The sequence below is a fragment of the Nannospalax galili genome, unplaced genomic scaffold (genome assembly GCF_000622305.1).
Source record: "Nannospalax galili isolate Female #2095 unplaced genomic scaffold, S.galili_v1.0 scaffold637, whole genome shotgun sequence".
NCBI classification, from domain to species: Eukaryota; Metazoa; Chordata; class Mammalia; order Rodentia; family Spalacidae; genus Nannospalax; species Nannospalax galili.
This window is the reverse complement of record NW_008340411.1, coordinates 12,105-25,159: the sequence shown is the minus strand read 5'-3', so window position 1 is coordinate 25,159 and position 13,055 is coordinate 12,105. Positions and strand designations below refer to the sequence as shown.

The 13,055-nt window shown below is 40.2% G+C and overlaps 1 protein-coding gene across 1 annotated transcript in view; it reads right to left on the bottom strand.

Annotated features, from left to right (window-relative positions):
• Cdk15 (cyclin dependent kinase 15) overlaps positions 1-6,469 on the bottom strand; it is a 117,060-nt gene extending 110,591 nt beyond the window's left edge. The window contains exons 1-3 of the mRNA XM_008835448.3: positions 6,347-6,469; positions 5,484-5,633; positions 5,146-5,240 (exon numbers count right to left, since the gene is read on the bottom strand). Of these exons, the coding sequence (XP_008833670.1) occupies positions 5,146-5,240; positions 5,484-5,633; positions 6,347-6,469 (368 nt within the window). The remainder of the gene's footprint in view (positions 1-5,145; positions 5,241-5,483; positions 5,634-6,346) is intronic.
• Positions 6,470-13,055: the final 6,586 nt, after the last annotated feature.

Genomic DNA, 13,055 nt, shown 5'->3' with positions numbered 1-13,055 from the left:
TAGAAATGTACAGCCAATTTTGAAAGAGATGTACCCTAGCTCAGAAAAATGTTATTGAATAGGTTAATGCTGTTGTAATGAAATACTTCTTTTAATTAAAAAAAAAATGAAAAAAAAAATCAAACAAAAAACTATAACGATCATATCTGTAGCTGGATCTTTTCACATGGCCCCTGCTATTTCCTTCAGGTACTTGTGGAATTGCAGTGTACATGTTTTAAATTATTTGAACTCATGTTCTCAGATTGCCTCATTGAGTCATCACAACATGAACTTTCATGAGAGGGGCCATGCCGCCCCTTCCTTTTAACACTGTGTGGGACTGTCATTGTTGTAGTTGTTTGTACAGTGCTGGGGGCTGAACCCAGGGCCTTGTGCATGCTAAAGAGTGCTATACTGCTGAGCTGTTTCCAAGCCCTATTATTTTTTAACTACATTTTTAGAACAATTTTAGAATTCTAGAAAAATTGAGAAAGTAGAATAGAAAGTTCCTATACTTCCTACATTCTGTTTCTTCTGTTGTTGACATCTTACATTGCTAAGGCATAGTTGTTGCAATTAATGAACCAAGCTGGGTATGGTGACCCACATCTGTAATTCCAGCACTTGAGAGAGGGAGGCAGGAGAATCAGGAGTTCAAGATCCTCCTCAGCCTTGACTACATGTGTCACTGTCTCAAAAAAGCAAAAAACAAAACAAAACAAAAAAAAAAACAAGAACAACAAAAACCCAGAATGTAAAATAACAACAGTTAATGGATTCATATTGTTACATTATTATTAACTAAAGCCCATAGTTCATTAGGATTTCTTTAGTTTTTACTTCATGTCCTTATAGTCCAGGATCCTATTCAGGATTAAATTTAGTTGTTATAACTCCCTAGGCTCCTCTTGATTGTAAGTTTGCCAGATTTTCTTTGGTTTTGGTAACCTTGACAGTTTAAAGGGGCACTAATTAAGAATTTTGTGGGATGTCTCTCCCATAGAGTTTTCCTGATGTTTCTCTTATGATTAGAGTTTGGGGAAGGTCAAGAGTCATATCGATCATATCATATTATGGGACATACTTTCATCATGTCTTGGAACTTCTGATGTTGACTGTCTGAGGTCTCTATTATTGGGTGTCTCTACTGTAAAGTGACTACTCCTCTCTTTGCTTTTTTTTTTTTTTTAAGGACTAACGTCACTGTGAGTAGCCTGAATTTTGGGCTTGGGAAGCTGGGCTCCACCTCTGTGAGGGTAGATTATCTACCTAAGCCATTTGGAGTTCTTTTGCATGGGAGATTTTTCTTCTCTCTTATTTACTAATTTACTGAGTCATTCACTCATCCTGGTATAGACTCATAGATATTTTATTCTTTGGGTTATAATTCAATACCACTTAATTTTCTGTCTCAGTTTTGGCAGGTTTGCCCCTTTGGAAGCTCTTCCACTTGGTGCTCAGGTCACTTTGCCAAACCCCTCATCAATATGGGCTTGGTTTTTGGTTTTTATCTTATATTTTAGCCTATTCAATGATCACATTTCAATTTCTTTACTTTTGGAACTGAATTTTCCTAAGTTTTTCTATTTCTTTTGTCCTTTGCCCATTTCCCCACTGTTTAACAGGAACATTTTACACGTATTTTTCACCAGTTTCTTTCACTTGTCTTTCAAGTTTTGAACTTTAATAATTTTATGATGTTCAGTATTTCCCAAAACATTTTATTTTAGAGCGTGGTTCTGTAAAATTCCAATCTACCCCCCCACAAAAATGCTTTCTACTTTAAAAATCTTAACTGTTCTCAGATAATCGCAGTCTGCATGGACAGTTTTGAAATGCTAAAAGCATCTATAATAAAGGATCAAATTTGATTTTGCTCTAGAGTAGCCAGCATCAAATTGACTGTAATTGTTTCAATGAAGCATTTGTTAAAGTGTCTTGGACTTGGGACTCTCTTGACCACACTTGGACTCTTGGACCATACTCATGACCACTCTTTATTCCCTTATAAGTCTTGACTTGGGTAGTGTATGCACAGACCTTGCTTGTCTAAAGATTGCACAGAATTCACCTATATTTTCCTCTAGTTGTTGAGTATTTTCTTGTTCATCTGACTTTTAGCCTATATTCACTTTTCCCAGATGGCTAATTGTCCCAGCTCCAGTTTTTTTGGGTTGTCTTCTGTTGCCTGCTGGCTTGATTTGGATTTACATTTGTATTGTGTTTCTGCCAGATATAGTGGCCCATGCCAGCACTAGGGAGGAGGTTCAGGAAGATCACACGTTCAAGGCCAGCTTGATCTACATATTGAGTTCCAGGCTAGCCAAGGCTACATTAGCAAGATCTTGTCTCAAAAAGCCAAACCAACCAACCAACAACAACAAAAACAACCAGCTCTGTGTGTATGTATGGACTCCATATGTATGTTTTCAACCAATCACAGACTCAAAGTATTTAGGAAAAAGTCGGGTGTGGTGGCACACACCTTTAGTCTTAGCTCTCAGGAGGCAAAGGCAGGTCTATCTCTGTGAGATCAAGGCCAGTCTGGTCTACATAGTGAGTTCCAGGCCAGTTGGGACTACAAGGAGACCCTTTCTCAAAGGAAAGAAAATATTTAGGGAAAATATTGGTTGTGTTTGGAACATGTATTGACTTTTTTCTTGTCATTCCCTACATGATACAATATAACAACTATTTACACAGCATTTACATTGTATTAGGTTATATACAAATACTGTGCCATTTTGTATAAGGCACTTGAGCAGCCATGAATTGGGTTCTCAGGGTGGAGGGCAGGGGGTTTCCTATTATCACTTCCTTGAATATTTCAAGGGTCAACTCTACCGAGAACACATCAAAACTTGAAGTTAGAGAATCTAATCTTTACAATATTAGATTCCAAATGTCATATATTTGTAACTGTCCTTTAAGTAGTCATTATAGCATCCACCTACCTAGCTCCTCCCTGACCCCATCTCCTTCCTGCTTCACCAATGTCAGGGCTAATTCTGCCATGGATTCTGCTTTTAACTTGCTGTTCTGTCTTGGAGTTGTCATCCATGGCCTTGCATCTAGTTCACCTTCACCTTTACCGGTGCTCTGTTCAAAGATTTCTTTCACAGGGAAGCCTCTGTTCACCTCCCCATTTAAAGCTGCAGTTGCCTCTCTTTGGCTCTTCCTGTTCCATTCTTTGCGTAGCACTCATCCCCCTTTGATCCGTGCAGTATCTTACTAACTTGTTTATCACCTTGCACTCCTATCATATTCCACAAGAAGAAACATTTGTCTCTTTCACTCTCTGACGTAATTTTATCAGATAAAGTGGCACAGAAAATTAGTGTAGTTTAGTAGAATAAACAAATACGTCTGACTTTTTAAAAGTCTTATGTCTCAGCCAGGTGTGGTGGCAAAAACCTGTAGTCCCAGCACTTGGGAGGCAGAGGCAGGCAGATCTCTGTGAGTTCAAGGCCAGCTTGGTCTACATAGTGAGTTCCAGGACAGCTGGGGCTACAGGGAGACCCTGCTTCAAAAAGACAAAAAAAAAAAGTCTTCTGTCTCAGAGTAATCTTTATAAATCCTGTTTTGTTTTGTTTTGTTTTTATCTTTTCTGAGACAGGGTTTCCCTGTAGCCCCAGCTGACCTGGAACTCACTAGATAGACCAGGCTGGCCTTGAACTCACAGAGATCCGCCTGCCTCTGCCTCCCAAGTGCTGAGATTAAAGGCATGTAGCACCACGCCTGGCCAAATCCTGTGTTTTTAAAAAAGGAAAAAAAAATACAGGGTCTTCCTGTAGTCCCAGCTAACGTGGAACTCACTATGTAGACCAGGCTGGCCTCAATCTCACAGAGATTCCCCCTACCTCTGCCTCCCAAGTGCTGGGACTAAAAGCGTGTGCCACCATGCCCAGTTTCAATTCTGCCCATTTTTTAATACTAACAATTATATTTTTATATAATTGTTGTAGCTCACTTCTTTTTTCTTTTTCTTTTTCTATGTTGGGCATCTTTTATATTAGTACATCTAATTCCAAATTTAGATGTGTTCCTAGAACATCGTAGTATGGTAGATATTTACCTCCTTCTGCTTTAATGGCTATTTGAGGCCAGTTTTCATTTACGCTATTATAAACCTCTCTCTGTTGCTCTCTTCTGTCTCTCTCCGCCTGTCTCTGTCTCTCCCTCTCCTGTGTGTGTGCTGTGTACACATGTGTGGGCAAGTGTGTACTCCTGTGCATATGTACAGAACCAGAAGGGGGTGTCAGCCTTCTGCTCTATCACTAGCTGCCTTATCTCTTGAGACAGTCTCTCACTGTACCTGGAGCTAGGCTGGTGGCCAGCAAGCCCCAGGGATCTTCCTATTTCTGCTCCCATCCCCTAGCACTGGTGTTTAGGCATGAACAACTACACCTGGCTTTTTATATGGGTGCTAGGGATTTAACTCTGGTTGGACAGTATTTCTAACGCACTTTTCATCCTATTACCAAGCTGGGTTCCATGAAGGAAATAGTTTACTTTCCTAGTTACTAGGGTAATCTCTGGACAGGAATTAAATCCTACTTCTATACAATGTATTTAAAATTGTATTTCCCTTGCAATTCTGTTTTACAAGTAAAAATAGTAAGTATACAAACTCTAAGATAAATAAAAATATTTAGCTTAGTAATATTTGTGCTTCTAAAAATTAACACTTGACAACCGTTAAGCTGTTATTTTCTCTATTGGAGTAACATAAGTGAAGGGATAAGATCTCCCAACTTTCCTTCCCTACCTAAAAGGTTCCTGAAAGACCAGAAGTCCATCTTCACAAGGTATACTTGATTTTTGGGTAAACGTTCTTTCTCTTTTGTTCTTCAGCCACTTTGCATACTTTACAAGTGCAGACAATGTAGGACATCATTTTTTGCATATCCCACACTTTGCAGAAACCAACTTCAGTTTTTTCTGGGCAAAGTGAGACTGAAGCAGGCTCAACTGCAAACTTTTGTCACTGTGATTTAGGAAGGAGTAAGAAAGACTTTCTGGAAACTCCTTACCAACTGCTTCCCACCAGGCAGTAAGTGTCATGTGGGTTCGATAGCAGAGAAAGTCTTTCTGTTTTAAGTGGAGTACAAGAGAGGAAATGCTGAAGATTTTCATCTCTAAAGTATTTGATCAGTCACTCACCTGCTAATCCCCTTATAAACTGTGGCGTAAGAACCTTCACCCAGCTTCTCCAAGTTCAGGTAAGAGGAGGCTGCCCCGAAAGGGAGGCTCTTCTTCTGCTTAAAAGTTGGAGTAAGATGTGAGAAGACAGAAAGAGTACTTCTTAAAAAAAAAAAAAAAAAAAAGTGTTGATTTTTCTTTCCCCCAGGGACATTAGACAACGGTGTGTGTGTGTGTGTGTGTGTGTGTGTGTGTGTGTGTGTATACCTGGGAGCCCACACTGGCGGGCATCTCTGGAAGCTGAGGGTCAGCTTCCCTGGACAAGCAAGCACACATGATGCCCATCAGTGTGCACTCACCCACTGCAAACCCTGCCTCAGATCCTCCTCCTGAAAAGAATCACTGTTTCTCCTCTCTCTTCTGCTCTCCAGCTTCCAGGCACTGACAGCCTGGAGTCCCTTGGGGTGAAATGAAGACACAGAACAAGATGCTTCTTTTAGGTCTGTTAGCTAGAGACAAAAACAAATGCAAGAACAAAATGTGTACAAAGTCAAGATTCGGTGGCTGGCAAAACCTTTTTTCCTTGTCCCCCTTTTCCCTGATTTTCATGTTTTCCAAGTTTCCTACACCCTCCAAGAGGCACCTTTCTAGAAAGTCAGATCCCTTAAAGAGACCATAACAGTACAACTGCTGAAATACTAAATTCTCTTTTCACCTGAAGGTAGATCTTCAATGCTTAGGTTAACCAAGTCTTGATGGATGTTCTTTAATTTCCCTGTTTAACTTAGACCCCACCCATGCCCATACACCTTCATATGCATTTTATGTAAATGCTTTAGACTAATCTAGCAAAGCGTTACTAATTGAGAGTTAATTACTGAAACGTTGAATCCACAGCATGCTGACCTTTACTGCAGCTTGCCCCAGTCCAACCCTGCAGTCTCTAGTACCTCAGAGATGCTCAGGAAAGAACCACTTTCTCTATTTCAAGTCAAAGAAGTCTAAGGTAGACCAAAGTCAAGGATTATTTTCCCCTTCTGGTTTACAAGCACATCCCCAAACTTGATAACTACCGCCATAAATTCTCTGTGACTTTAATAGAATTTCCTTTTTATGAGTTTAGACCTACCGCAGAAGAACCAGACCCCACTACAAAAAGGAGTGTCTGTCTGAACTCCTTGGTTTATCAGTAAGGAAAGATGCTCCTGCTGGAAACAAATACCTGGACCGCAGCCGCCTCGGCGCTCCCAGGCTGACTCCTCTGACAGCTGTGCGCCTCCCCTCCAGGACCTTGGTGACAGCTGCATCCTGGCGGTAGCCTCTTTGCACACAACTCTTGACCCATAATCTTCCAGGTTCAAGGCGAAAACCCGCACTTGAGCCTCTCCCCCTCTGTCTCTCCTGTCCTCGTTCACTCCCTTTTTGCCCGAGGTCAGCAGTGTGGAGCTTTCGTATGACTCACATGAGGGCTCTGCCTGGAGCAGCCTCATGACTTCAGCAGTTTTAGCTTATCAGTGCAAGGAACTCTGCATCAGAACCGCGGCTGACGCCCATGTGTGCACACCCGCAAGCAAGGCAGCTCCTCAGCAGAGAAAACAACAGGCACGGTGAGCGTTCTGACTTCAGCCGCAAGTTAGTGCTGCCCATCACATACTTTTCATGAATTTGTATTCCTTACCAATTAATTGCATTGGAAGTGGGAAGTGGTACTGGTGTTTATTAGGCTCCCCTGGTGCTGAAGAGAAAATACTGAGGAATCTGTTCTCCCTTGCATCGTTTGAAAGCCTTTTGGTTTCTTTTTTTTTTTTTTTTTTTTTTTTTGAGACAAGGTCTCCCACAGTAGCCCAGGCAGCCTGGAACCTGAGGCAACCCTCCTGCCTCAGCGTCTGGAGTTCTGGGATTATAGGTGTGAGCCACCTCACTCAAATTGGTTATTCAACATTAAAACGAATTTGCAAGGGGGTGGGGTGGGGGATGCAGGACTGGAGAGATGGCTCAGTGGATAAGAGCACTGGCTGCTCTTGCAGAGGACCTGGGTTCGGTACCCAGTACCTACGTGGTGGCTAACAACTGTCTGCAACTCCAGTTCTAGGGGATCTGATGTCCTTGCATGTAGTGTACTTACATACACACAGGCAAAACACTCATACATAATATAAATGAATATTGAAAAAAAAATCGCAACCGACCCAACCACAGAATCAGAACCACAGAAACCACAGAATCATAGACCAGGAAGAAAGATGAAGATACCTACTCCATCCCTGTCTACAAGCATCAGTGTATCTCATGGTCCTACAGAGAATTCATTCATTCATTTATGCCAACATGTGGTGAACGAGAGTTGTTTCTGCTATTCAGATAATAATGAGAGATCATGGTGGAGAGAGGAGTTTGTACTGGGTAGTAGTAGCACACTCTGTAACCCAAGCCCTTTGAAGGTTGACGCAGAAGGATGGTGAGTTCAAGATCAGCCTGAACTACATAGATCCTGTCTTAAAATCTCAACAGAGAGAGAGAGAGAGAGAGAGAGAGGAGTTCACAAATATCTTCTCATTTCCCTGTTCTTTCCTTCCACATATATAATTCATGTTTAGTATATATAAAGTACTATATTAATACTTGACATTTCCAGGAATCTGGATCAAACTGGTCTGTCTGTACCCTGTGATCTTTGAGCAGAATTTTTCTGTAATTGAGTCATAATACTGTTGCCACTATAATGAGCCAATCATAGAATGAAACAGAATATAGGCTACATGTACATGCACATGATAATTACTATGGGAAAAATAAATTATGCTTATTATCACATCAACATTTATGAACATTTAATATCTGAACTTCCAGTTAAGTATTTTTTTAAAACTCTAAAATAATTAAATTTAGTCATGAGCATGTATTTACTTTTTTTTTTTTTTTTTTCAAAAATGTCACAAGAAAGCTGGACATGGCCCATATCTGTAATCTAAGCACTTGGGAAGTTCAGGCAAGAGAATTTCCAGGAGTTTGAAGCCAGCCTGGGCTACAAAGTGAGAGCCTGTCTCACAAAAAGACAAAATTGCTACATGAGATCTAAGACAAGTCAATTCAAATTTACTCAAGGAACTGGAGAGATGGCTCAGTGGATAAGCACACAGGCTGCTCTTGCAGAGGACTTGGATTCAGTTCCCAACACACACATGATGGCTAACAATTGTCCATAACTTCAGTTCCAGGGGATCCAACACCATCTTCTGGCCTCTATGGGCATTGCACACAGGTGGTACACCTACATACATGCTAGCAAAACATTCGAACCCATTAAATTAAAAAAAAAAAAAAGATTTAGAGAGATGGCTCATCAGTTAAGAGCACTGACTGCTCTTGCAGAGAACCCAGGTTCAATTCCCAGCACCCACATGGTGGCTAACAACCATCCATAATGCCCTTTTCTGACCTCCTTAGGCATTGCACAACAAAGGTGTACTTACATACATGCAGGCAATACACTCATACACATAAATAAATAAAAATAATAAATAAAATATTTTTTAAAAGATTTACTCAAATTTGGGGCATTAAAAAAAAGAAAAAGGACTAATCACACTAACATAAAATAAGACTATGAAAAAACTAAGTTTTAAAAACTAGTAAGCTTTTGATTGACATAAAACTGACATAAAACACCATTCATTAATTATAATAACTTTTTCAGACATGCTAACTTGGGGGCTGGAGAGATGGCTTAAAGGGGCCTGTGGCCAAACTTGACAGCCTGAGTTCAATATCTGAGACCCACATGGTGGAAGAAGAAGAGTGACTGCCATAAGTTGTCCTCTGACCTCCAGCTGTACACCAGTACAAGCATGTGCTAAACACCCCCACACACACATGTGCACATACACATACACATAAAATAATTTTTTAAATGTAATTAAAATGTAAAAGTTTTAAATGTTGCCTCAAAGGAGATTGTGGACTTCATCATAGAAAAGTTATGTCCTACCTGGTGGAGATGACACAGGCCTGTAATCCTAGCACTTAGGAAGCTGAGACAGGAGGATCTCAAGTTTGAGGGTAGCCTAGACAACATATTAAGACCCTTGTAGCTCACAGTGGCCTCCAACTTAAGGCAAACCTCCTACCTCAGCCTCTCAGTTGTTGGGATTACAGGTCATCATGCCCAGCAAGTTTTAGAATTCCTCCCAGCCTGCATTTGTGTTAGCTGAGGGAATTAGGTATTTAAGTTACAAGCGTACTTGGATAGAATATCTGATTTTTCTCATTAATTAATAAATAATTAATTCTCTTTGTATAAGTGTATGCTTATGTCCTCTGACCATCACATATACACCATGACACGAATGTACTGAACACCCCCCCACATATGTGTGTGTATATATACACACATGTGCACACACAAAATAAATTTTAAAACATAATTACAAATTTTTAAAGAAATGCTAATTTTTTACATATGTGAGGAGGCTACGTTTTTATTGTCGTTGTTGTGTTTTTGAGAGAGGGTATATCACTGACCTGGAACTCACCAAGTAAAGGTTTCTTGAGCCCCAGGAATCTGCTTGTCTCCACCTCCCCACTGCTGGATATCTGCCTAGCCCCTAATTCTCTGGTTTTTAAGGTAGAGTGTCAACATGCAGCCCAATGGCCTGGGAGTCTCTATGTAGTGGCTTAAACCCAAGATATCTCTGCTTTGGTTTCCTAAGTGCCACCACACTGGCTGAATGCCTAATTTCTTAAATTTTAAATTGCTGTTTTGGTACTAGAATAGGTTACTGAGGGGAGATTGTAAAATATCTTTCAGAATTTTCAAAAATTAAATAATTTGTTGTTTTGCTGAAGGTCAAGGAGAAACGAAGATGAAATTTTCTAGCTCTGTATCCAAACCAATCATTTTTGTTACCAAAGATTTCTAAATAAGGATAGAAAGTTGGATGATTTTCCTTTGAATTGTGCAACAGACCCAGTTTATGTGCCATTCCAAATCATCTTGGCTAGACTGACTTGCACAGCCTGTGGACTTGTAAGAGGGAGACATGGCCTGGCCTGCAGTGGGCCTGCCACTGCTCCTGGGACCAGGCAGTGTAGGACAAAACCACCCATGAAAAGGAAGAGACCCCTGTGCCTGCCCGCCAGCCTAAATGGACTAACAGAGACTGCAGCTCCGGCAATTTCCTACAAGGGCCCGGTGACTCTGTAGAATGTGACACAGCACATTTCCCCATTAGGAAACCAGTGATTTGATTTTATATCTACATATATATACATATGTGTATATATGTGCATATGTAAAAATGTATGTATGTATATCAATAATAAAGAAGCGGACAAAAAGTTGTGAGGGAGTGGAGGGTACATGGAGGAGCTGGGGACTGGGAAGGGTGGAAACAATGCATTTCATATATGGAATTCTCAAAAATTGGAAAGAATATATTAAAAAGAGAAATGATTGTTGTAGACCCATGAGACCAGTTCAGAATAACTCACCATTTAATCACTCTTCTTTCTCTGCTTCTGCTTCCCTGGGAGTGCACCTCCCTCCTTCCTTTCTCTTCATCCTCTTTGCAGGGAATCTGTGTTAGGACTAATGGTAGCATGATTTATTTGTTTATTTGTCATTTTTGTGTTTTAAGACAGAGTCTCATGTAATCCAGGCTGGCCTTGAACTTACTACATAGGTAAAGATGACGAATTCCTGATCTTCCTTGTGTTCACCTCCTGATTGCTGGGATGACAGGTGTGTACCACCATACCTGACCTACCATTTTTCAATTAGCAAAAAAATTGTAGGTTAATGATAATTTCAGTTTATTTTTTCTAACTACCACATTTGGGGGGGTCCTTTTTCCTTTCTCAATTGTTGTGAATTCAAACTGCTGTGTTTATTTGATAACTTACACATTTCTTCCATTTCCAATCTGTTTTTATTAAATTTAGCCATTTTTTAAAAAATATGGTCTTAAAGAAATTTTTCTAGAATATGTGAGTTATCACAAATATTTAATAGGTACTATGAGAAAATAAGGTGAAATTTCTGTCAGAAACATTAAAAATAGTTCCAAATATCCACATAATGGAGCAATAATACTCAGGTGTAAAAGGAATGAGATTTTTACTTAATGGTTGAATTCTCATCCAGATGCATTGTTAATCGAAAAAGCAAAATGAAGACCAACATTTATAGTGTATTACCCTTGTTCATAACTAAAAGAGACCCTGGTGTGGTGGCTCATGCCTGTAATCCCAGCACTCAGGCCATCAGAAGATCAAAGGCAGCCTGGACTAAATAGCAAATCTTTATAAAAAACAAACAAACAGGGCTGGAGAGATGGCTCAGCAAGTAAGAGCCCTGACTGTTCTTGCAGAGGACCTAGGTTTGGTTCCTAGAACCTACATGGTGGCTAACAACCATCCATAACTCCAGGGGCTCCAACATCCTCTTCTGACCTTTTTTGATCTCCATGGGCATTGCATGGCATGAGTGCACTTACACACATGTAGTCAATATACCCATACATAAAATAAAAATAAAAACAAGTCAGGTATGGTGGCACACACCTTTAATCCCAGCACTTGGGAGGCAGGGGCAGGTGGATCTCTGTGAGATCAAGGCCAGACTGGTCTACATAGTGAGTTCCAGGTGAACTGGAGCTATTTAAAAAAAAAAAAAAGACAAAAGAAGGCCTGGGAAAGATGGCTCAGTGGTTAAGAGCATTGACTGCTCTTGTAGAGGACCCAGATTTGATTCCCAGCACCCACATGGCAACTAAGACCCATCCATAATTCCAGTTCCAAGGGATCTGACACCCTCTTCTGACCTCTGAAGAAATTTCATGACACAGGTGCACTTACATACATGCAGGCAATATACTCATACACATAAAATAAAAATATATTTTTTAAAAAAGACAAAAGAGCTGGTGGTGCAAGTTTGTAATACTTTCATGGGTTCAAATTTTTTTCTGAGGCTAGATGTAGGGACACACATCTATTTCTAAAAAATTGTTTTTATTTATTATTTTCATTTTTGTGTATGAGTGTATTTATTGCCTGCATATGTGTAAGTGCACCCATGTCATGCAGTGCCTGAGGAGGTCAAAAGAGGGCATTAGATCCCCTGGAATTGGAGTTAAGGACAGTTGTTAGCTGCTATGTGGGCGCTGGGAACCTAACCTCAGTCCTCAGGAAGAGCAATCAATGTTCTTAAATGCTGAGCCATCTCTCCTGTCCCCATGGCACACATCTTAATCTCAGATCAGGAGATTGAATCAGGAGGATCATTACTTCAAGTACTTCAAGGCACCCTAGGCTACCTATGGAGAACCTGTCTCAAAAATTTAAAAGAAAAAAATCTGAATGTGGCAGCTCATGCTTATAACCCTAGTGTTTGGGAGGTAGAAGCAGGAGGATCACCACAAGTTCAAGGCTAGCCTGGTCTACATAAAGAGCTCCAGGCCAGCCAGAGCTACAAAATGAGATCCTGTCTCAGAAAGCAAAAAACCAACCAACCAACAACAACCAAAAATACCAGAATATTCTGAATCAAAAAGTAGAAAAATAATATTTCTTAAAGTACACTCATACAAAATCCATATTTCTTGATTATTTATTTACTTATATTCCTGCCTGTTTCCAACAAGGGTAGGTAAGGATTTCAGTAAAATTACAACAATCATCACTAGTGTGGTAGCCCTCAGTGTCATCACAAAAGGTGCCACATCACTGTTGCTTGGTGTCAGCTCCACAGTGGCACAGAGATGGATCCTCACAATGCCATAGAGATGCATACCAATATTACACCCATTTATCCATTGGAGGAACAGAGTCTTGTAGTTTAAGTAGCTTCTCAAAGGAAACTAATCTTAATAAATAGTAGAACTTATTTATAAAACTCTCCAAAGACTACATACTAAATTTTACAAATGTAC